At 37.8% G+C, this 24,934-nt stretch overlaps 1 protein-coding gene across 5 annotated transcripts in view; it reads left to right on the top strand.

Moving 5' to 3' along the window:
• rassf3 (Ras association domain family member 3) overlaps positions 1-24,934 on the top strand; it is a 211,812-nt gene that overhangs the window by 112,091 nt on the left and 74,787 nt on the right. Inside the window, exon 1 of one of the 5 annotated variants that reach the window (XM_039770047.1) lies at positions 10,511-11,188. The exons of the other annotated variants lie outside the window; for them this stretch is intronic. Within the exon in view, the coding sequence (XP_039625981.1) occupies positions 11,069-11,188 (120 nt within the window). The 5' untranslated portion in view covers positions 10,511-11,068. Of the gene's footprint in view, positions 1-10,510; positions 11,189-24,934 lie in introns of those variants that run through there. 5 annotated transcript variants of the gene reach the window in all.

The raw sequence follows: 24,934 nt of genomic DNA, 5'->3' as shown, positions 1-24,934 counted from the left end.
CCACATTAGCTCCACAAATGAGACACACGGGTTCAGTAAACATATACTCAGCCTCCCATCGGTTTTTAAAGGCTCTATTTTCAGAATCAACTTTTCTCTTCAGCATCGTGTGAGCTAGCTTCGCAATAACTTGCAGCATCTTAAGGTAGACTTTATTAACGCGGTAACTGTTCGGCAAGGCAGCTGAAGCGCTGCATTATGGGATCTGTAGTTTATTGTGTTACCAGCGCTTCATATACCCGGGCTTTAATAACAATAATACAGTATATAAAATGATCTCGCAATTCAGATAGAGTTGACGCGCACTACAGCCTGCATGCCTCAATAAGTCATCCTCCCCTTGCCCTTACTTTTTTACCGTTCATCTAATGAATACACTGAGTATGGCTTTACCAAAACAATCACTGATGGCGAATAAAGTATCCATTATTCGAGTATGTAGATCGGGTTATATATATATACCCGCGTATCGCAGCGGAGAAGTAGTGTGTTAAAAAAGCTAGAAAAAGAAAAGGGAACATTTTAAAAATAACGTAACATGACTGTCAATATACAGTATTTGTTTTGTGAGTGTTACTGAGTGTTGCTGTCATCAAGGATTTGATTATCATTATTTCTTTCAATCAGGTTCGTATTTGTAGGATGTGTTGTGTTCAAGTTACATTCCGTGTTTGTCAATCGTTGTAAAGATAACAGGTTTCATTCATCGATTTGTTTCTTACTGCATCAATAAACAGCTCGTCTTCTTCTTTATCTGAGACCTGACACACTGCATGCACGGGTTTTTTTTACACTGTCTTCCTTTAGCGGGACATTGACTTTTTCCAACGTGTGCTTTGTTTCCGCAGTAGTTGGATTTATGAATATGCTTGTATGTATGAGACGCTTCATATTTTTTGCTGCCTTTTCAATTGTGTAATTCGGTTTTGTTCAGCCTTTGGAACTGTTGCTTTTATCTGTGCACTCGCCAGTTCACGTGAGCCACTCGGTGTACATGCATCGAAGGTTCCCAGCTGTGCTGGTGCCATCTTGCGCTATGTCCATGGCTGTATTTAATGTTACCTTAGTCCTGGCACTTAAAACTTTCTCTCGCAGTTTCGCTGAGTTTGTGTCAAACACCACCCTGACCATCTCATCTTCCTCTCCATAAGCACAGTCCTTCACCCGTGAATATTTACCCGTGGCAGTTTGCTATTGGATTGCCGCTGACGGACGGCCTTATATGGGCAGGCACTAAATTACAAACGCCAGCGGCAGCCTGTCTATGAACTTAAAGTGTAGGTTTACATCGTGCTTTGTTTCCGAAGTAGCAGAACTCATGAATATGGTTGTATATTTCACTCGCTCGCTTCTTATTGTTTCGCTGCCTTCTCAATTATATAATGCATGTTTTCTTAAGCGCTTTTTGAGGTCTTCCTGGTTTTCTATGTACTGCGTGATTACGTGGGAGGCGTGATGATGTCACACGAAACTCCGCCCCCACGGCGTTGAAGCTGATCTCCATTACAGTAAATGGAGAAAAACTGCTTCCAGTTATGACCATTACGCGTAGAATTTCGAAATAAAACCTGCCCAACTTTTGTAAGGAAGCTGTAAGGAATGAACCTGCCAAATTTCAGCCTTCCACCTACACGGGAAGTTGGAGAATTAGTGATGAGTCAGTGAGTGAGTGAGTGAGTGAGTGAGTGAGGGCTTTGCCTTTTATTAGTATAGATTATTTTACCTTTATCCACCATTAATTTTTTAAAGTTAATTTAGTATTTCTAATGAGGCAGAAGTCACTGGTAAACATTATTTTTCCATCTTATCCACTGTGCTTGTTTAGTATTCAGTAGTTTTCCCAGCTTATGATAATCTTTCAACCTGTTTTTTTTTAACTTTTCTCAAAGAACATCCTGATATTCCTACACTGATTAAGACAATATAGAAACTAATCAATTATTAACCTTTAAATAGTCACAGAATATCAAACTATATTCATTACTACCTTTTGTTTACCTATAATGATATTGTATTTGAACTAAGGTTTAAATGATTTCTTACAAATATCTGCAAATTCTTGCCTTTTAAGTTTCAGTTTTTGTTTTCAGCAAGATGAGTAAGGCTGGCAAGCTAAATACACATGCAAATACATCGACTCTCAAAAGTCAATATTGACCTTCAAACTGACTTTCATTTTCAGAGTAACAATAAGGTAAATGTTTCAGAATTCTCATGTTAAGTAAAACCTCACTCTAACCTAATTCTCACTTTGTACTTTGCAAATTCTTAGTGCATGATAAAAGACAATATATGAGTGTATTAAAAAGACATTGTTAATTGCAATCTATGTTTAAATGCAAAATTAAAAGGACTTAACATTTAATGAAAAACTGTTGTTATTTGTTGGCGTATGTTATGTAATTGTAATGCATAATAAATCATTCCACATGGTTATACTGACTGCTCCAAAGGGAATTAATTTATTGGTTTATACTGATTTACTTATTCTGTTTATTAGGAGGCAATGTTGCATAGTGTCTAAGGAAATTTATTTGAAACCAGAAGATTTCAAGTCCATTTCCCACTTATGATGTTCTCAACCAGATCAATAGCTTGTGTATCTATCAACTGTAAAAACAACAGTTATAAAATATCTAAGTATTGTATCTGTAAAATGTCTTGCAATGGCATATACCAATGAAAATCACTATATAAAATGTATTTTACTTACTCAGATGACATTCAAAGTCTAATTCAAATATCTAAAAGTAGCTGTTCATATTTAATCTACTGACCAATTTTTTATGCTGCTTTCAACTCCAACTTTCATGTAACAATGTCTTCTGTGGGTGGTGAACAGCCTATGGTTAGAAGGGCAAAAGAAAGAGAACAAGAATGTAATGAAAGGGAAAGGGAACACGAATGTAATGATACAGCTGTCTTTTCAAGAAGGTGGAAGCCATTTGAGACCACAGATGAATGTGTGATATTTTTCCAGTCATAAAGTTAATATTTTACTAGCATTAATGTCCAAATACTAGAGCAGCAGAAAGTTCCTGTCATTCTTCTCAATTTTAAATTGTCTAAACAAATATACTTAAAAATAATACATTATAGTGTCCTCCCATAGTCCAAAGACATGCAAGTTAGGTGCATTGGCGATCCTAAATTGTCCCTAGTGTGTGCTTGGTGTGTGTGTGTGTGTGTGTGCCCTGCCCAGGGTTTGTTTCCTGCCTTGTGCCCTGTGTTGGCTGGGATTGGCTCCAGCAGACAGCTGTGACCCTGTAGTTAGGATATAGCATGTTGGATAATGGATGGATGGATAATACATTATAAGTATTCTTTTAACTCTTCAAACTGTACTAAACACTTGAGTGCCTTAGTTTAATAGTATGTTCATAGCCACAGTAAACTTCAGCAATATAAATATCTAATACCAAGACATCTGAAAAAGTTCTGACTGAGATCAGCCGAAAATCAAGCCAAAATGAAAAAAAAAACATGGGCAATCTTTTAAAAGCATTTGAAGAAGAACAATTAAACCTTTCCACACACAGCCACAATATTTGGTTTATTTTGATATGTTTTCACCAAGGGATGTTTTTGCACTTCTTTGTAAAGTTCAGTTAAATATCCTTTAATCTCTAAAAGATCAAAGCTTTGCAATATTCCCTCTCCACTCTTAAAGAGCTCCTCTGTAATTTACATGAAAGGTCATTTTTTGTGCTCAGCTCTACTGTGGGAACTTGTCTGTAATTTCTAAAATCATGTCTGTTTTACAGGCTTCGAGAAGGTGATTTAATTTTATCTTAAGCACTATAGAAATGGCATTCTTCATTGAAGAAAATAAAAAATAAAAAATAGAAGAAAATTAAAAATATAAAGCAAGCCAATCAACATGATGTAAGGATTTTTGCCACACTATTCTAGGTTAAATCAGATCACAAAAGTTTTTAAATGAGTAGTTCGATCATGCGGCAGTCTTAAGAAAACTAAAAATAAAATGTTATTTAATTTTAATAAGCAGATTCTTTCCATATCATAAAATATCCAGCCATCCATCCATTTTGCAACCCGCTATATCCTAACACAGGGTCACAGGGGTCTGCTGGAGCCATTCCCAGCCAACACAGGGCGCAAGGCAGGAACAAATCCCGGGCAGGGCGCCAGCCCACCGCAGGGCACACACACACTAACCACACACAATGGACAATTTAGAATCGCCAATGCACCTAACCTGCATGTCTTTGGACTGTGGGAGGAACCCGGAGCACCCAGAGGAAACCCACACAGACACGGGGAGAACATGCAAACTCCACGCAGGGAGGACCCAAGAAGTGAGCCCAGGTCTCCTTACTGCGAGGCACTGCACCACCATGTCGCCCTCATAAAATATCATACTGTATAATATGAGGACTATATAGAATATTAAAACAATTGTATTTGACTTAACAGTAAAACCTGAGAAATCTGCACCAAATCATGGATTTAAAATGTGCTTTTACATATGCAGATCCGATGTCAATGTTATAGAACCAAGTAACAACAGGTGCAACTGACTCATTTGTATCTTTAGCAGTTTATAAACATGCTTTTAATTATTGACACGTTTTATTTTACAAATAAAATGTGCTCCTATTTATAAACACTATATTAACAATAATATTCCATCTAACCCCTGTACCTGTCCAGCTATACCACATACCTGATAAGGAAATACAAATTTGAATTTGGACCAATGGATTATAATGTGTTGCTTTAGCTCTGCTGTACCTCTTTTACCCAAACATGTTTTACCTTCCTTTAATTTACTGCTATGTTCAGTTTCAACTTCTAGTCTGTAATTTTTTATTTTTATAATATGAAGAACAACCCGGTTTCTTTTGTTCACACACAGAATAACTACAAATTCATTTATTAGATGTGGCATGTTTATTTAAACTTAAAACACACCAAAAGGTAGAGATACCCAACAGAGAATTTAAAGTATCAAGTAAAGTGTCAAGTGAAGGGGTAAAACTAAATCCAGATTCTAGATTTTCTGCTAGATCTAGGTAACAGAAGTTTTTTTTGCTCCTGTCTGACCCTTTAGCCCACCTCCCATGTAATGTAAAACATTGCTATGCCTCTCTTGTTCTCTCTTTTTACTTCCCCATCAATTTCAATTATTTCAGTTAAATTAACTTCTGTGTAGCATCCAAAGGACCCCAGAGGTTTAATCTTCCCAAATGTGCATCCAACTGATGTGTTTCTTTTCCTCACTTCTGCTGTCACCTGGGCTTTAACACTAAACATAATAATAGATTACATGTAAGTTCATACAGCATATTGTGTTTTGTAATTTTGTTTGATTGACAAGCTCAGCAATACTCTTCATTCAACAATCTGTGTATCACTCTAACACACCTAACCATATAAAAAAAAACATTTCAAAAAGCAACTTTTTAATTCTCAACAGACAGCATAAGGTTAATTACTCAAATGCTGTTTTTCTAACATTGGCAAATCATTTCAAAATGACAAAACTATTTCTGTTTTAAGACAAGCCATAGACCACTAAAATGTATTGTTCTGCCAAAGCTTTCAGGAAGTGGTACAATTCAGCCTAACAGATTCTTTGTATGAGTCTGAGCAGATGCGTGAGTACATCTGACCTCTGCATGGTGTGCATAAAACAGCATTGAAATTAGAACAGTTGGTTAACTGATCGCAGTTTTTTTAAGATTACAGCAATTAGCAAAAAAAATACATTATCTCTGAAAATGTATTTTAAAAATATCTCTTTTAGGAGATATAAAACTTGTAGACTTAAGCTTTTGTAGGCTAAGTATAGAAAGCATTTGTATAATCAGTCAGTCATTGTCCAACCCATTATTTCCTAATACAGGGTCACAGGGGTCTGCTGGAGCCAATCCCAGCTAGCACAGGGGGCAAGGCAGGAACAAATCCCGGGCAGGGCACCAGCCCACCACAGGACGCACACACACACTTACACACCAAGCTCAATTTAGGATCACCAATGCACCTAACCTTCATGTCTTTGGACTGTGGAAGGAAACCCACGCAGACACGGGGAGAACATGCAAACTCCATGCAGGGAGGACCTGGGAAACGAACCCAGGTCTCCTTACTGCAAGGCAGCAGCGCTACCACTGTGCCACAAATTAGTTGTGTAAAAATTGTTTTTAAAGAAAATATTTTAAATCCTAAATAAAATGCAAATGATGGAGAACTTTGTTGCTGTAATTTTTATAAAGTGAACGGTATGAAAATGTTTCAAGTTTGTTAACTTATAAATTTCAAATTTTTTTTATTCAAGAGCCTCTAGTGTACAATGTGTTATAATATGTTTCAGTTATTTTTGATAAGTACATGCTTTTAACCCAAATTCTGAGTTAAAGTGTATTCATGGAAATTATAACTGACAAAGATACATTTTAAACACATACCACGATTACATATTAGTTGTAATATAAAGAGAACATATGAGTTATAATTGTATGTCAAAACAATCCACGAAGCAAACCAATGCAGGCAACTACTGATAATAAAGATTTTTTTGTAACCTTCTCACTTTCAGTGGAACATTTAATAAAAGGAAAAACTTAACTGTACCCAAACTCTACTCCCCCACCCCTCCACAAATCTATACTGGAAAACTAGGCTGAACTACTTTGATACTGTAAGTTCCCCAGATCTGTTAACACTCTGTATTTTACAAATCAATTTTGGCATCTGTTTATTTGCAACATAACATTTTTAAATTTTCTTAATCCAATTCATAGTCATGATGAGGGGCCTGTAGTCTATTCCAGTAACACTGAGCACAAGGCAGGAAGGAACATGCCTAAGATAAGGCCCACTGTTGGAACACCTACCATCACACTCACATATAGGTTTTAGCATGGCACAGTAACAGAGGTTCAATTCTCAGTTCAGCCACTGTCTGTATAGAGTTTGCAGATTCTTATACTGTACCCACTTGCTGGTTTATGTGTAATTGTACTGAATGTTGCTTCTTCTTAACTCTTATTCACTGTATTTATTTATGCTATTCATTTATTTATCTTCTGCTACTCTTAATTATGTACTGTATTTATACATCGCCAAAACTGTGGCACAAGAATTTTACTATGCTCTTGCAGTATATGTGACAGTAAACATCTCTAATCTCTAGTTTAATCTAAATTATTCATGTTAATATCCATGTCAGTTTTCTCTGATGTATGCTCACATCTCAAAACTATGCATGTTAGATTGACTGGTATCACTGAATTGGCTTCATATTGAGATGTGGGTCCCTGTAATGAACTGGTTTCCTGAAAAGGGGTGCCTCTTACCTTAACACTCATACTGCCTTGCCGAGAAATGGAACAAACAGATATGTAACCCTGTAACTGAACAAAAAGCAAGCTTAGAATAAAAAGGGATGTTTCTATGTTAAGTGATAATAAGTATGCTGCTTTATATTTAACAGCATATGGAGCTGGGAAGGGGGATCTAGCAAAAGGTTGCCAAGGGTAGAGCAACCATCAGAATGGTGCATTGCAATCTAAAGCCATATAAGCAACTTACAGATGAGAGGGAGTACAACACTAGCAGTAAGATCACTCTTGCACAAGCTGGTTATAGCAGCTACTAAGCTACTATAGGACAGTAAGCAGTGTTTATGCACTATTTTCCTGAAAGGTAATAATAGGCAGGGGTCTTAGTACAAGAGAGACAAGTAGAAAGAGAGAGAGGGAGTGATGCAACTTGGGAGGAAATGTGTAATGTTCCATCAGGATGCTGGAGGGCAAGCACTGCGGCACATGTCACGGATTTCAGACCTTCTGTTTAAAGAATGAGTAAGGTCACAGGTTTGACAGAAGGTCAGAACACTTCCTGGGCAATAAGGAGCAATACATGGTCCCAGGCAGGGAGACACTAGACTTTGTTGTCCTTTTAAAAGTTATGATTAGCAGGAGTACACCTTCAATATATTAGACATTTGTAAACAGTCACAGATAGGAAAGAATGGGATTGTATCACTTTTTAAAAGAGTATCAGATATTACAAGTTAGAGTTCTAGCTAGACTGGTGTTCTTGTATCAAAACAAGGGCAACAATTCATTTGGGAAATACAATTATATGCCTTGGTGCAAAACAACTTAAAAATCACAATTTATTACAATTCTTTATATATTGTATATGTAGACTAACGCCCTAATCAGCTTTGAGACTTTACAACTGAAAGGCTGCCCAAACTTTTGCAAATGCCACATTTTCCTTTTTAAACATTTTTCTAATTCATCAAGTAAATAATAACCATACATTAACAATTTCATAACGATTATACTGTCAAATGTCTGATTGAAAGTCTAGAGCCATAGCCACAAAACAATACTTCTTAAATTTGGTTTCATGGTTTAACCAGAAGTAACTTCAGTAGGGTAACTTAAAACCACCTTGAGGCTTAAAAATAACTGAGTGTAGAGTGTGGAAGTGAGGTGGTGCACAGCCTTACTGACATGAGGCAGAGGCAAGGGTTGTGTAGAATGAGGATGCTAAATAAACTAGTATATTTTGTGCTTAGTAGATTGGTTTATGTGTGCAGAGTGGTCAAATATTTGCATTCCTATAAGTAACAGAAGAGTGTATTATATTTATCTGTATTTGGACTGTTGTTTTTCCACTCTATGCAATGATTTATTCCTCTTAACTTGCTATTTTTAGGGGTTTGAGGTATTGGCTTGTTCCCACTGTGCCTTGCAGTGGTGTTCTGAATTTTTACCACATGGTCCTGTCCCGCCCTTTTGTTGGGCGGAATGAAACCCGGCTCTACTGCTCCCATTCAACCATTAAATCTATTTTTTCAATAGATCATAGCCATGTTTTCTCCACAGGAGTATATATGGTTGAAACAAATGCAGAAAAAAAGGAAAACTTGTAAGTTTGCCTTTGTCTGTTGCATACTTATCAAGGTAAGTGGCATGCAATATTGCATGTATATTGGCACTGTAAAATTTTGGAAAACAGGGAAACATTTATATATGTATTGGGAAATATTCTCAAACTTTAAGAAGCATTTAAATTTTGAGGATTATGTTTATTTTAAAAAATATCCTTGGGGAGAATTATGTTTTTTAATATGAACATGATGTTGTGCATTAGCATAAGTTAGCATTGTGCAAATTATGAATGTGTATGATTATAGCAGAAAACAACTTTTTATATTGCTTAAGTGCAGTTTTAATATACAAATATTGGGTAACTGGCAGTTTTTTTGAGAACTATTAATGTGTATAAAAGTGCAGCATAAAAAATATGAAAACTATACTTTTAAATGCATTTAAAATTCTTTAAAGGAGCATTAGATTGATTTTTAAAAATACATTATGTAGTCTATAGGTTCCTGTAAAAATTCCTGACTCAAGAACTTAAATCCAGTGCTTAATCATTACACAGGATAACTAGGAGTTTCGGTTTGAATTTAAAATAAACATAACTGAACACTTTAATCATTCTGACAAATAGCCATTGCACATTATTAGGACTGCTTTATTATTTAATTAAATAATTTCTTCAGATGATGAATATACTGTATGTAATAGTATCATTCAATTGAAGTAACCAAACTGTCCATTGTTAATATGGCTTGCAACTTCAGGGACTGAGCTTTTGATCCCAGTGCCATGACTGTCAGCCTAGAGTTTGCTTTAGCTAAAACCCTGTGCAGGTTTCTTTTCATTACATGAAGATGTCAGGTTTAAGTTATATGGTGACTCTAAACTGGCCAGTTATGGTTATGGCATAGTGTAGGAGGTATCATACTTTTAAAACTACAGGGTGTCTCAACTCCTACTACTGACTGTGTGATGTTCGGTAACCCACTTAGCCTGCCTGTGCCCCAATTGTAAAAACATAAATATATAGAAATATCAATAAATATATGTTCACTCTTTTTTTAAATGGAGCAAAAACTACACAAACGTCGCCTATTACTCTCATAATTTGATATATGCCTGTATGTAATTTGTCTTGATGTTGAAAATCGTTCCTGATTAAGTCATCAACGAAATAAAGCAGATCAATAGCTACACTCTCCTTATGGTGCACCTTGAATATGTACAATCATTAGAACAATACTGATATTTAAATGGCAGACCACTATAACAGCACAGTTCTCAAAAAAGACATCTGGTATATAACCTGAACTGCCTTTTACAAAAAATAAATTTGAATCTGTTTTAGTACGACTTTAAACTAATTAACCTAGTGATGTTCAGAATTATCAACACTTCATTCACTCGTTTTGGAACACCTCCCTCTCAGACTATATTTCCAGGTCACGCATACATTTTAGCACAAATGAATTTGCCTTAAGTAAGCAACGCTGAGAGCTAGGTGAAATATGAACGGTGTAATTTTAAATTTGCAAAGACAAAACAAAGAATAAGAAACCGGTGGAAGAGTGGCATATGGAGTGTGACAGCATCTTTGAAAATACAAAGCATGTGACCGATGACAGAGAAAGAATAAAATAGGAAGAAGCACGCCGCGACAGTGGACGCTTTATAGAGCCATGAAGCTTTTGAAGTTTACATGAGCATGTTGTTGTGTTTTTTCCGACACACTATACACTTTGGAAAAGTCGCTGACTGGCGCCCCGCCTTCCGTCTGCAGAGCAAAGTACGCCGCTCGGCCTGTTCTGCACGAGTTGAGGCCCAATGAACGTAAATGAGCGAGAGGGCGGCTACGCGGAGAGTCACACCTGATAACAGGGAGAACAGCATTAGTCGTCCGAGCGCACTGACATAATTTCCTTGAAGTGGTGAAGACGGGGTTTTGCCGTGGAGGCAATGCGTCTCCGGTTATTTCCGTGCTAGTTGCATACAAATAACGATGTTTGTGGTTGGGTAACTTCTGCGGAGATTTTTTTCTTTTCTACTTTTGTTTTTGATGTGCGTCTCGGCGCGTATAACTGCCTGGGTAACTACCACTGCCTCGCTGCTGTCCGTACGACGTACAATCTGGAGGGCAACTGCAACTTGTCTAAACTTTTTGTCGACTTCCTCGCTGGTGGGGACACTGTTCGGAGCTGCAGATGACGTGGACCAGCACTATGAGCAGTGGATACAGCAGTTGGGAAGACGACTCTGGGGAATATTATTTCACAGCGAAAACTTCGTTCATCAAAAAACCTCCAGTGAAATCCATCAGCGGGGTAAGTCGGGCCGTTTGCCTCAGCCAGCTCAGTTAGTCTTTGCGATTTGTGGTCAGAAAGCGTTTGTGAACTGTAGTGATTTATTTGGAAGGTTCAGGCTTACTTGAACTTCTCTAACTCGTGTGTAAAAAAAAAACACATGTCGAATGGGAAGTGGTGTTGAAGCTTAACCTTATCTCCACGCTCTAGGCATTACTGGGTGTAAAGGGCACACCAGAAATATGGGCTTGGGGTTGATGATAGTCGTTCGTCCATCCGTCTTTACATTTAATTTGGGCTACTATTGTATATGCGCTCATGGGGCGCGTCTCTTCTCGGCTGCGTCTGTGTGCTCATGGAAAGACAACGCCTCTTGACCATGGGCTCTGTAAAATACAGCACGCCCATCCATTTATCCATCTGTGACCAACCGCTTACACCCCCACCCCCAGCATAGATAAGACACGACGTCCGTCCTTGATCGAACGAACTTTAGTTTCTACCCGGGGTTCGTTTAGTTTGCTTCTTCAATAGTTGATTGACCGTCAGGCAGCAGTGATATGCATTTTGATCATTTTAAAGAGGGAAAAAAACTCGCGGTGTGAGTGGATTAAGATTAATCGGTAAAGAGACGTTTTAAACAGGGTTACTAGTAGAGGTTTTGTGTAACCCGTAATTACAAGAGCAAAAGGCTGTTGTAAATATATAAGAAACTTGTATCTCGTGTGATTTGTATTAGTTGACTGACAGGTTTGTTTGCCTGCGGCTTCTTTTTTTGTTTTAGCTTTAACGGCTTAGCCCGCAAAACAACCACCGGTTGCATGTTGACTGGGCCTGTGGCGATGACTGCTTTTGATCAAACCCTGCGTTTTTTGTTTACCAGTTGGCATTATCGTTTTGTATGTTGAGTAATAGGTGAGGCTGGGTCGGGATGGCACAGGTCCGCGATGGTCAGTGTGTGCGACGTTTGTTTCTCACGAATGCATTTTTTGTGTTGGTAAAGCTAATATAGTAACACAGGAGTCGCAATCGGATGAGGGGAATTCAAAACACATCAAAGAAAATAGCAGTAGTAACACCTGGCCATACAGTATCCCTTGCATGTTTTCCGCCAATTAATATTATGATTCAAGGACTTGATATTTTAAATAAAAAAAAAAAATCACGTGGCAAAGGTTACAGCAAAACTATATTGTGAAGGCATTTATTTTAGTTATTTGGAGCGTCTAACGCGAAATTGTTTTTTCCTAAAATGTTTCCGGTGTTGTAGAACCAAAAAACATGTTCATACGATAATGAAAAAAATGATTGCATCTTTTGTGTAGACTGCAGTTGTTCATCAAATTGATATCAACTACTTTTTGTCATGCTAATTGACTGCAATAGCTACAAGAAGTAGTAAAAAGTCTGTACTTGTAGTTTTTTTTTTCTTTCATATATGAAGTAGCTTTAAGGTTGCAGATCTTTCATATATCACGTCATAAATAGAATGCAGCGCAAAGTGCTTTATGAAAATGGCGATATTTGTTTATATAAAAAAAAACAGATACTAATGACACCTAGGTATGGAACAATACCATATACCTGTTAATTAGATAACATGTTATGGAATAATCAATAAGTAAGGCATCTTCTTTATATAAAAAAAATAAAAATAAATAAAAATTAGCTGTGCATGTATCAGGTTTGACATTCTCAAGGCCAAGAGAAACTTCGCCACTAAGGTGTGTGTGTGGTTTTTTTTTAAAATATAAATTTGAACCCCCTGTCTGTTTCATTACTTCAGTGTTTTGTTTTCTCCAAGTTAAACTGTGTATTTTGGCATGGCATTAGTCATATTTACGAAAGTGAATGAGATTTCTTAACCATTTTATTACCAAGTGTCTTCACATAAATATCTCTATATAATCCCCATGCCACTTAAGTTCTGTGTTCACTAAACTGAAACCTGTCAAAGCAGGATAAGGCACAAGGTAAGAACAAAGACTGAACTTGGTGTGCCTTGTGATGGACTGACACCATCTCTCTCACTCACTCACACTCTGTTCTGCACACACCGCTTACTTCATACCGGGCTGGTTTAGAATCAGTACTCAAACTGGCATACAATTTGAGAATTTAGGAACAAACCCCAAATTGAGCAGCAGTCCATCATAGAATACTCATACTGGCCTATTGCAGAATCGGTAATCTGTGTCATGCATATCTTTTCTGGATATCCTTGGAAAATTAATATTTTTAACTTGCCAAAGAATTCATATTTGCACTTATGGCTGAATAAAATTAACTGATCTAAGCAAATTATAAATGTACTCTGACCTCTGAATTTTTCTCATTTTTGCATTCATGGATGATCAGAATTTACTCTTTCAAAACAAGCTTACAAATTAATACATTTTTCATTCTCTTTTAAATACACACAATTCATCATGGTTTTACTGCAGAACCTTGCAGGAACGTTGGGTTTATTTTTCCATACTTGGTAATGAATTTTCCAATGTGGTAGTGGTAACAGCATGTTTAAAAATTTTATCATCCAAGCTGTTGCTTGCTTTTACGATTTTTTTCTTGTTTTCTGAGAAGTATTTCATTGTAGATGGAGGAGCATAAATGTCTTTTATGACGCGCAGTATCAGTCACAGGGTGGTGCTTTGATGGCCTGTTTTCTTGGAAGTATTTTTTTCATGATAGCTAAGATCTGTGAAGTCATCTTTGGATTTATACTTTTTATTGTCATCCAAAGCATCTAATCTTGCTCAGTATTATGTAATGTTGCTATTATTGACATGAGTTCTCATGTTATACATAGGCTGCTGATGAAATACAGACAAATGATCTATGAGAATGCTGAAGCTTTTTCTTAAGTGTATGCAGTTTTTTGTCAAGTTTTAATATACATAAATATCAGTAACCTTGGTATGCATTGGTGTTTTTCCAAATAATATGAATGTCTGTTCCATAAAAGAGCAATTTATGAGAAGTTACTGATTTTATTTTAAAGTTAGATAAGGTACACTGTGATCTCTGAAACCTTACTATGGAGCAATATGATAGCCTTTTGTCATCCTCATAACAAATGTCACCTGGAAGACATTTAATAAAATTTATAACATTAACTATGCTCTACGTGAAAGAGAGAATTTAAAGTATACAATATTTTTGTGTAGTGGAGAAAAACACACATAATTGACCAGTTTAATCTTTGCTGCTGCTTCATCCAGTTGAGTTTACTGGTATTTTTCCAAAATTCTGTATGATTCCGCCAATTTACATTTTTGACAATGTCAGGTTGTAACTAAACTTTATAATTAACCCAATTCAGTGCAAGCCATTTTAATGTCCTTTAATGAACTGCATTGACTTTGAATTGTGTTTGGCTGCTGATAAACTCATTAATTTGCTTGTGTTAGTGTGGATATGTATTTTAATTTTCACATTATCTTCTGGTTATTGGTAACTTGGCATTTTGCAAGCACTGTTCATCTGATATTACAGCCAAGGGAGAAGCAAATATGCACAGATTCATGCTTTTTGAGTAGTTATTAGCAATTCCAGATACACTCCAGAATAAGTGGTGGGTTTTCTGTTGAAATAAAAAAAAAAAAAGGCCACACACTGTCGGAGTATACATAGGTACTGTCAACAATATTTTAAACATCTCTATGATTATACTGTACAATTAAATTTTTTTTTAGGCGTTTCAGAATATGTGAAGTTCATTTCTGTAACTGGTTTAGTAATTTGAAGTTTTCAGTTTTGGAATTTTTTTTTTTTCTTCTTACATACCTGCCATTTTGAGCTGTATTGTTTGTGGTTGCTGTGCCAATTGCTACCATGTGACACAAAAGGACATTTGTTTTGTTATACCATGTCTTTATTTGTATTTGAAAAGTAAGTATCAGATCGGGCAGACTGTGAATGTGACTGAGAGAATAAAACTGAATTTAAAAAAAAAAACTTTTGCAAGTGCCATAACTTTATATAGGCTGTTGGGACTCTTAACTTGTTTGCGATTTGGGTTTTTGTTTTATTCTTGAGTAAAGGCACACTTGTTTTGTTGATTTGTTAGAGACTCCAATCAAATGTATGTGTTTTATTATACAATAGTAATAATAAAAGCAGCTCAGCCCTGAATGCACTAAATTAAATGCAGGGAGGACCTAGGATCGATCCGGCAGCTTCTCGATTATGAAGCCAGTGAAGGAGATATCTGTGAGACCGCCATGTTCCCAGAGACAAACACACACACATGCATGTAAACCTCTTCATTTCTTATCAATTGATATTTGGGTTTCAGTTTTCAGACAATGACAGCAACATGTAAACTGAACTATCGTTTTCTTCGGTTTTATTCTTGAATACAAGCACAGTTGATATGCCTTTTGTGAAAGTGTTTGATATTTGGACTCCAGTCTTCACACAACACAGTTCACTTCAACATTTGTCATTACTATACTATAACATGAAAATGTTTGTTTGTGTTCAACATTTCTTGCCTCACAAGAAATGTCATCCTACATGTACACAAATTGTTGTAGACCTGGAACTCGCATGAATTGTACTGTATGTATTTCAAATAACAATATATTCCTATACAATTCTCGACACCTCGCTCCCAGATAAGCAGATTACATCTGCCTCAGTGGAGGATGGGATAGTAGGCTGCCTGTCTGCAGCCAACTGACACATTTGCAAAACCGGCGCTGTAGGTGCACAATTAATGCAGTGATGAGGAGGACCTGGTTACAGTGAAAGATTTTGTGGTCTGCAAATATCAATTGCACCCAGTTTGCTTACACATGTGTTTGCTTTGTACACTTTTTCAGCAGCCACCGGTAGAAACATCCACAAAGAAATTTCCTGGAGCAAATCCTTTGTCTGGTTGAAATTTGTCTCAGTATTTCAGAAATCGTTAAATTTATGGTGATAAGCTAAACGTACATTTCTAGCAAGCTCAACAACACAATCATCAGAGCAGTAGGATAATGCATAAAAAGTAAGGTACATTAAGTAGTCCGATTACTTTTTAAAGTAGCGAGTAACCTAATGCGCAACTTTATTGAAGTAAAAATGATTTTTACCCCTGTTTCTCTGAGTGTAAAGCAATTAGCACACATACTGCTGCTCCTTTGTAAGACTCAGTTGTAAAACCAAGTGGAAAAGTATGCTGTGCACAATCTGGTAAAGGAAGCTTAAGTGTCAGTTTAATTTTCATCTACAGGTAAAATTCTATTACAACGAAGTGCCAGGGACCAAAAAAATATTTCGTTGTAATGAAAATTTCGTACTAATGAGATTTTGTCGCTATAATGCTTGAGTTAACTTGCATCCAGGCGTTTGCAATCATTTCAGTAGCTTCTTTCACGTTCATTTTAATCTCCTCCTGTCTACAAGTTATGGTGATAAGAATTTTTCTCAACATTTCCTTGCGGTAATACAGTTTCAGGGTGTGAATGATGCCCAAATCCAATGGCTGAAGCACTGCTGTGCAATTGTGTGGGAGGAATTCAACACGAATATTATCTAAATGTGTAAGCATGTTGTGGGCAGCACAGTTATCCCCTACCCAACAGGACAACACCCCAAAGTGTGTCCCAAGTCACGATTGCCACGTCTGTGGAAGATTGGTTGTCTGTTGTTAGGGCATGAAAACAGTAGGCTCACAGCACTGCCGCGAAGCACCACAGAAGCAAATCCTTAAAGATCGTGGTTGTGTTATAAGTCCCTGTCTTGCACCCCAAAACGTGAGGCTGAGTCTCCGTACTTAAGCAAATTTAGCTTTATTCAGGTTGAAATAGGAGCAGCACAGTTATTTATTGTAGCAGGATCTATCACTATCCTATACACAGACACAGCAGTCAAGCAGGGTTTTGGCTAGGTTAGTGGCCAAGTAATACTGTTGTTTTATAATGTTCCTTGCATCACCCATTGAGATCTTTTCTGTTTGCTTCAGAGGCGAGCCACGGCAGCGCTGTGAGCCTGCTGTTTCCCCGGCAACGGATAGTCTTCTACAGACATGGTGATCGCACTTCGGCATTTCTGTTTGGGGGATCATTGTGCACAACTGAGATGCGACCACAGAACTAACTGCTCTGTGGACGATTCATTCAGGCATTTCACGGTCTTTTTGGCACTTGTTGCAATGAAAGTATTTGCTGAATGTACAGTCATGGCCAAAATTATCGGCACCCCTGGAATTTTCCCAGAAAATGCACCATTTCTCCCAGTAAATTGTTGCAGTTACAAATGTTTTGGTATACACGTTTATTTCCTTTATGTGCATTGGAACAACACAAAAAAATGGAGGAAAAAAAGCCGAATCTGACATCATTTCACACAAAACTCAAACAGGGCAGGACAAAATTATTAGCACCCTCAACTTAATATTTGGTTGCACACCCTTTGGAAAAAATAACTGAAATCAAGCGCTTCCTATAACCATCAACAAGCTTGTTGCACCTCTCAACTGGAATTAACGACCACTCTTTTGCAAACTGCTCAAGGTGTCTCAGATTTGAAGGGCGCCTTCTCCCAACAGCAATTGAGTTCTCTCCATAAGTGTTCAATCGGATTTAGATCCGGACTCATTGCTGGCCACTTCAGAACTCTCCAGCACTTTGTCTTCCACCATTTCTGGGTGCTTTTAGAGGTATATTTGGGGTCATTGTCCTGCTGGAACACCCATTAACTCTGACGCAGACCCAGCTTTCTGACACTGGGCCCTACATTGCGCCCAACTATCTTTTGGTAGTCTTCAGATTTCATGATGCCTTGCACACAGTCGAGGCATCCAGTGCCAGAGGCAGCAAAACCTCCCCAAAACATCTTAGAACCTTCACCATGTTTGACTGTAGGTGCTATGTTCTTTTTTTCGTAGGCCTCATTCTGTTTTCTGTAAAAAGTAGAATGATGAGCTTTACCGAAAAGCTCTACCTTGGGTGTCATCTGTCCACAAGACGTTCGTCTAGAAGGATTTTGGCTTCCTCAAGTACATTTTGGCAAACTCCAGTCTGGCTTTTTTATGTGTCTGTGTCAGTAGTGGGGTCCTCCTGGCTGTCCTAGCCTTGAGACTGTTGATATTTTTCCACAATTTTTGTTCTCAAGTCCTCAGATGATTCTCTGCTCTTCTTTCTGTTCTCCGTGCTTAGTGTGGTACACTTAGACACACAACAGAAAGGTTGAGTCAACTTTTGTCCATTTTAACTGGCTTCAGGTGTGATTGCTATATTGCCAGCACCTGTTTCTTGCCACAGGTGAGTTCAAATGAGCATCATATGCTTGAAATAAAACGATTTACCCACAATTTTGAAAAGGTGCCAATTTTGTCTGGCCCATTTTTGGAGTTCTGTGTAGTCATGATGTCAGATTTGGCTTTTTTTCTGTTTTTTTGTGTTGTTCCAATGCACATAAAGGAAATAAACGTGTATATCAAAACATTTGTAATTGCAACAATTTTCTGGGAGAAATGGTGCATTTTCTGGAAAAATCCCAGGGGTGTTGATAATTTCAGCCATGACTATATTTCATAGTAATGAGATTTCTATAGACTTGTATAGGGAAACTGTCGGGACCATAAAAATATTTCGTTGTAATGAAAATTTTGTGGTAAAAGATATTCGCTGTTACAGTATTTTTACCTGTATTTGCTATAGATATGTTGAAACTGTGTGATCTGGTGACACAGTGGCTAGTGTTCATACTGCAAATTATCAGTGGCTCAGTTTAAGGATGTAAAAATGGTGATGGATGTTATTTACTTCATGAACAATTAAACATGTTTATGAAACACAAAATTAAAACAAGCTACATGCTTGTTTTTGGATTTATGGTGGCCGATGAAGTGTCTTAATTTTTGCATCATATAATGTTGAAGGGTTTAGCCAACTACATATTGCTTACTTGCACATGGTTTGTAAGAAACCAGGTTTCTACCTTATCCAAGTTAGTCACCATATCCTGTTGTGTTTTATTTATTTATTTATTTTTTGGTGTGTGTATGTAAATGACCAATTGGAAACAGACTACATGATTTCTGCTTTTTTAAATGTGTAGCAAAACATTGTGCAGATGCATGAGAAGGTAGACTGTTTGAGGTCGTTTTCAAAACATCTTTGTCCATTTGGTGCCAGATGCATTAGTCATGCCATTGAAGGTCACAGAATTATCTCCACACAGCAATTCACTGTTTGAACCTGTTTTGCCTAATAGGTGGCTGATGTCATTGTTTCCTCGGTAAGCCTCCAGCACTGTCGGGAAGCTTGATGTACAGTATCTTTCTCTCTGGCCTGTTGTGCTGTTTTTGGTATCAAGGAGTGTTGTGTGTGTGTGTGTGTGTTGTTGTTGTTGTTGTTGTGGGTGTTTTTTTTTTTTTAATCTGACTTGCCTTGCACATGTAAGCAGTATTGAAACTAGAAGAATGTTGTGTTTTAAAATGATGCAAACAACCAGGATCTGTGAAGCTTGTATTTATTAAAATGCAGCAGTGTATTTAAAAACCTGTGTTGCATATTTGGCTGATATTCAAGGTTGAATTATAAGTTCAAGGTACATTGCAAGTGTGTATTCAAAATATCAACGATGGCACACGGAATTCAATTGGAGCACATTTAAGGAAGTGATTAGTTCAAGGTTACATTGGTAGGCACAGGCTGAACATGATTTGGTAAGTTTTGAATTAAAGACCATTGCCTTAGCCGTTCCAGCACACTGCCTGCCAATATCGGATAAAATGAGTATCCGTTTTGATTGCACATTAACATCATTTAGGAAAAGTTGCATTTGTTTTCACACATGCACTTATTGCAAATTTAATTTTCTTACTGCATCTTGATGGAAAAACCACACAAAACAGTTAACACCAGATTGTAAGCATACCAATATAACAGTAAAGTAATGCTTTCATATTAGCATTTTATGTAACTGTGAGGCTTACTCTAACAGGACAGCTGCTTTTAACTTTAAAAAGCGCATTACAATAGTCCAACCTGGAGGAGACCAAAGGCATTAACAAGCCTCTCTGCATCCGCCAGGGTAAATATAGGGTGGAGTTTAGCAATGTTTTTGAGATGATAAAAAGATTTACAAAGATATTTAATATGGGTGTCAAAAGTGAGTTGAGAATCCATTTTAACACCCAAATTAGTGACAGATATAGAAAGAGGAATGTTTTGACCAGAGAACGTAATACCAGTAATGATAGAAGAACGAAGATGATGTGGTGTGCCAACTAAGATGGCTTCTGTTTTGGATCTGTTCAACTGAAGAAAGTTAAGCCTCATCCATGCCTCTATCCCCTCTAAGCAGGTAGTCAAAGTACAGGGTGGGCCATTTATATGGATACACCTTAATAAAATGGGAATGGTTGGTGATATTAACATCCTGTTTGTGGCACATTAGTGTATGTGAGGGGGGAAACTTTTTCAAGATGGGTGGTGACCATGGTGGCCATTTTGAAGTTGGCCATTTTGGATCCAACTTTTGTTTTTTCAATAGGAAGAGGGTCATGTGACACATCAAACATATTGGGAATTTCACAAGAAAAACAATGGTGTGCTTGGTTTTAACGTAACTTTATTCTTTCATGAGTTATTTACAAGTTTCTCTTTGTTTACAGCCATTGACATGTCGCAGAGGTTAACACGTGAGGAGCGGATAGAAATTGTGTTGATGTCTGGTGAACGCAGTAACCGGTCATTGCAGCAGATTTCAATGCAAGACACCCTACGAGACCACCCATCTCCCATGCTACAGTTAGCAAACTGCTTGCTAAGTTTCGTGAAACTGGTTCAGTGTTGGATTTGCCAAAATGTGGACGCATGAAAACTGTCACTAATGAAGAAACCTCAGTGGCTGTCCTAGCTTCATTCAGCAAGAGCCCGTAGCGTAGCACTCGCCGCATGTCACTGGAGAGTGGCATTAGTCGAACATCCCTTCAGCGGATATTAGCTACTCACAAATGGCACCCTTACAAACTCCAGCTACTGCAGCATCTCAACGAGGATGACCCAGATCGGCGCACTGAATTTGCAGAATGGGCAAAACAAAAATTGAAACAGGACCCTCAGTTTACGCAGAAGATTTTGTTCAGTGATGAGGCAAACTTTTATGTGAATGGTGAAGTTAACAAACAAAACCACCGCTATTGGTCTGACACTAACCCACATTGGATAGATCCCTCCAAGACTGTTGGAACAAAAAATTGATGGTATGGTGTGGTATATGGGGTACAAAGATAGTGGGGACATTCTTCATCAATGGAAACCTCAAGGCCACTGGATATGCGAAATTGCTACATGATGATGTGTTTCCCTCTTTATGCACTGAAGCTGGCACGTTCCCTGAGTTTTTCCAGCAAGATGGTGCACCACCACACTATGGGTGTCAGGTCCGAGCATTCCTAGATGAACAGTTTCCTGGAAAGTGGTTTGGTCATCGTGGGCCAGTTGAATGGCCCCCAAGGTCTCCCGATCTGACCCCCTTAGACTTTTATCTTTGGGGTCATCTGAAGGCAATGGTCTATGCTGTGAAGATACGAGATGTGCAACACCTGAAACTATGGATACTGGAAGCCTGTGCTAACATTTCTCCTGTGGTGTTGCTATCAGTGTGTGTAGAGTGGGAGAAGAGGGTTGCATTGACAATCCAACACAATGGGCAGCACATTGAACACATTTTATAAGTGGTCAGAAACTTGTAAATAACTCATGAAAGAATACAGTTACGTTAAAACCAAGCACACCATTGTTTTTTTTTTTTTTTTTTATTAATTTTATTACAATCCATACAAAACAATCAAGATTTTACAAAAAGAAAAATTGAGTTAAGAACAGATCGATCCCCACCCCTGAGAAAGAGAGCAAGCCAAATAACGTTAAATTTAAGGCTTGTAAACATACCTAATTTAAAAAAAAATTCTCTGTGCTTTATGAACTTATTTTAAAATATTACTGATTAGATCCTGCCATGTTTTGAAAAAAGTCTGTACAGATCCTCTAACTGAGTATTTGATTTTTCCAATTTCAAATAATATAACACATCGGTTTCCCACTGACTTAAAAGAGGAGAGTTTGGATTCTTCCAGTTTATCAGAATGAGTCTGCGTGCCAACAGTGTGGTGAATGCAATCACAATTTGTTTGTCTTTCTCCACTTTAAACCTCTCTGGAAGAACCCCAAACACAGCTCTTAATGGGTTAGGAGGGATTGTGAGTACAAGGCTGTCTGACAGGTAATTAAAAATTTTTGTCCAGAATAATGTTAATTTGGTGCAGGCCCAGAACATGTGACCTGTTGAGGCTGGGACTTGGTTGCAACGTTTGCAGGTTGGATCATGTCCTGGAAACATTTTGGAGAGTTTTAGTCGAGACAGATGTGCTCGATATATAATTTTGAGTTGTATAATTGTATGCTTTGCGCATATGGAGCTTGAGTGAATTCTCTGCATTGCTACTTTTCACTCCTTTTCTGATATATTAATTGAGAGATCTTTTTCCCAGTGTACTCTTGGATCTTTGAAAGGGAGGGATTGTAAAAGGATTTTATATATTGTAGAGATGGAGTCTAACTCCTTGAAATTGAGCAATAATTTTTCCAGCATGGCTGAGGATGCAAGATGAGGAAAATCTGGAAGGTTCTGTTTAACAAAGTTCCTGATTTGAAGATAGTGAAAGAAATGTGTAGCTGGAATGTTAAATTTGGAATGTAATTGTTCATAGGATGCAAAGACGTTGTCTATATAAAGATCTCTAAGCAAGTTAATTCCAAATTTTTTCCAGATACTGCAGAGGTGCCACAGATAGAAGCTTCTCCGTCTTAAAATGCTTTCTACATTGGTTCCAGATTCTAAGTGAGTGGAGCACAATTGGGTTATTAGTGCATTGCCGATAACGTGTGTTTATTGGAGCACAGAGCAGGAATACAAAGAAGTACTGCAAGATTTTACTTCTATTGTGGTCCAAGCCTGTGTATGTTCTTCTATTTGTGTCCAGGTTCTTATTGCCTGTATATTTGCTGCCCAGTAATAAAACTGGAAGTTGGGTAGAGCCATGCCACCTTCTGCCTTTTGTCTTTGTAGGGTCGCTCTTTTGATGCGTGGATTGTTTTTCTTGTGAAATTCCCAATAAGTTTGATGTGTCACATGAAATTGAAAAAACAAAAGTTGGATCCAAAATGGCCACTATGGTCACCACCCATCTTGAAAAGTTTCCCCCCTCACATATACTAATGTGCCAGAAACAGGAAGTGAATATCACCAACCATTCCCATTTTATTAAGGTGTATCCGTATAAATGGCCCACCCTGTAGATGTTGGCAGAGGAGCATTAAAGGAGGTGGGAGTAGTCCTGAGGTAAAGTGGAGTGTCATTAGCATAACAATGGAAGGATAAACCATGTCTGCCAATGACAGTTCCAAGGGGAAGCATATAGATGTTGAAGAGAATAGGTCCAAAAACAGAGCCCAAAATGGAGCCCTGTGGGACACCACAGGTAACATTTTAGGTATAGGATTTTGCGCTACCCAAGGCAACATACTCGGTTCTACCAGTCCGGTACGATGTAAACCAGTTAAGAACATTTCCAGAAAGTCCAATAGTGTATTGCAGGCGATGAAGGAGAATGTTATGGTCTATCTTGTCAAAAGCAGCTGTCAGATCAAGACAGATAAGTAAAGAAGGAGAAACAGTATCTGCTGTCATTTAGAATGTCATTAGTAACCCTGACCAGGGCTGTTTCAGTCCTATGGCCAGGGTGAAAACCAGAATAAAACTTCTCAAACAAGTTACTCAGTTTGAGATGATCATGAAGTTGAGCTGCAACTATTTTCTCCAGAACTTTAGAAAGAAATGGAAGATTGGAGATGGGTGTAGTTAGAGAGAACTTCAGGATCAAGCGTGGATTTTTTCAATAGAGGTCTGATGACAGCAGTTTTTAATACAGAAGGAATATGACCAGTCAAAAGAGAATGATTTATAATCCTAGTGATAAGTGGAGAGACAGAAGAGATGTTGGCCTGAAAAGGGTCCAGGGAACTAGTAGACGATTTCATTTTCCTGATAACGTCCTCCACCTCTTCCCATGTGGTAACAGAGAAAGAGGAAAGGGACTGGACAATCTCAGACAATGAATTGACAGTTGGAAACGGCAGGGTGTCCATGGTAGAGAGATGCAAGCGAATGTTATCAACGTTTTGTTTGAAAAAATTGATATGCATGTTGCACCTCTCATCGTTAATTTCAGAGTAAACAAATGAAGGAGGTTTTAGAAGGTGATTTATAGTTGAGAAGTTTTTTGGGATTCCTGGCACTATTACTAATAATAGTGGAATAGAACCTGGACCGTGCAACCTTCAAAGCTACTGCATACGCCCTCTTATGTTCCCTATAAGCCTGTTTGAACAGTCAATCCAGAAGCCTTAAGTCGCCGCTCAAGGGCACGCCTAGCCGCCTTCATTTTTCGCAGCTCGCAGGTATACCAAGGAGCTGAGCAAGAAAATGAGACAGACCTAGATGTTAAGGGGGCATGAAGGTCCAGAAGATTGCTTAGAGACTGGTTGTAGAAATCCACAAGGTCATCAACAGTGCAGTAGCTGGTAAAACCGGAGGAGGGACGTTTAAGGTCCAAGGCATCCACATTAATGTTCTTCAGATTTCTGAAATGAATCTGGCATTTTGGTTTGGTACAAGAAGGGGAAAAAAGGCAGCTCCATTGACACTACTTTATGATCAGAAATACCAAGATCATATACTTGTAGATTACTAATTGAGACAACA

This window comes from Polypterus senegalus, chromosome 11, assembly GCF_016835505.1.
Source record: "Polypterus senegalus isolate Bchr_013 chromosome 11, ASM1683550v1, whole genome shotgun sequence".
NCBI lineage: Eukaryota > Metazoa > Chordata > Cladistia > Polypteriformes > Polypteridae > Polypterus > Polypterus senegalus.
The sequence above is the reverse complement of the archived record's forward strand: the minus strand, read 5'-3'. Positions and strand labels throughout refer to the sequence as shown.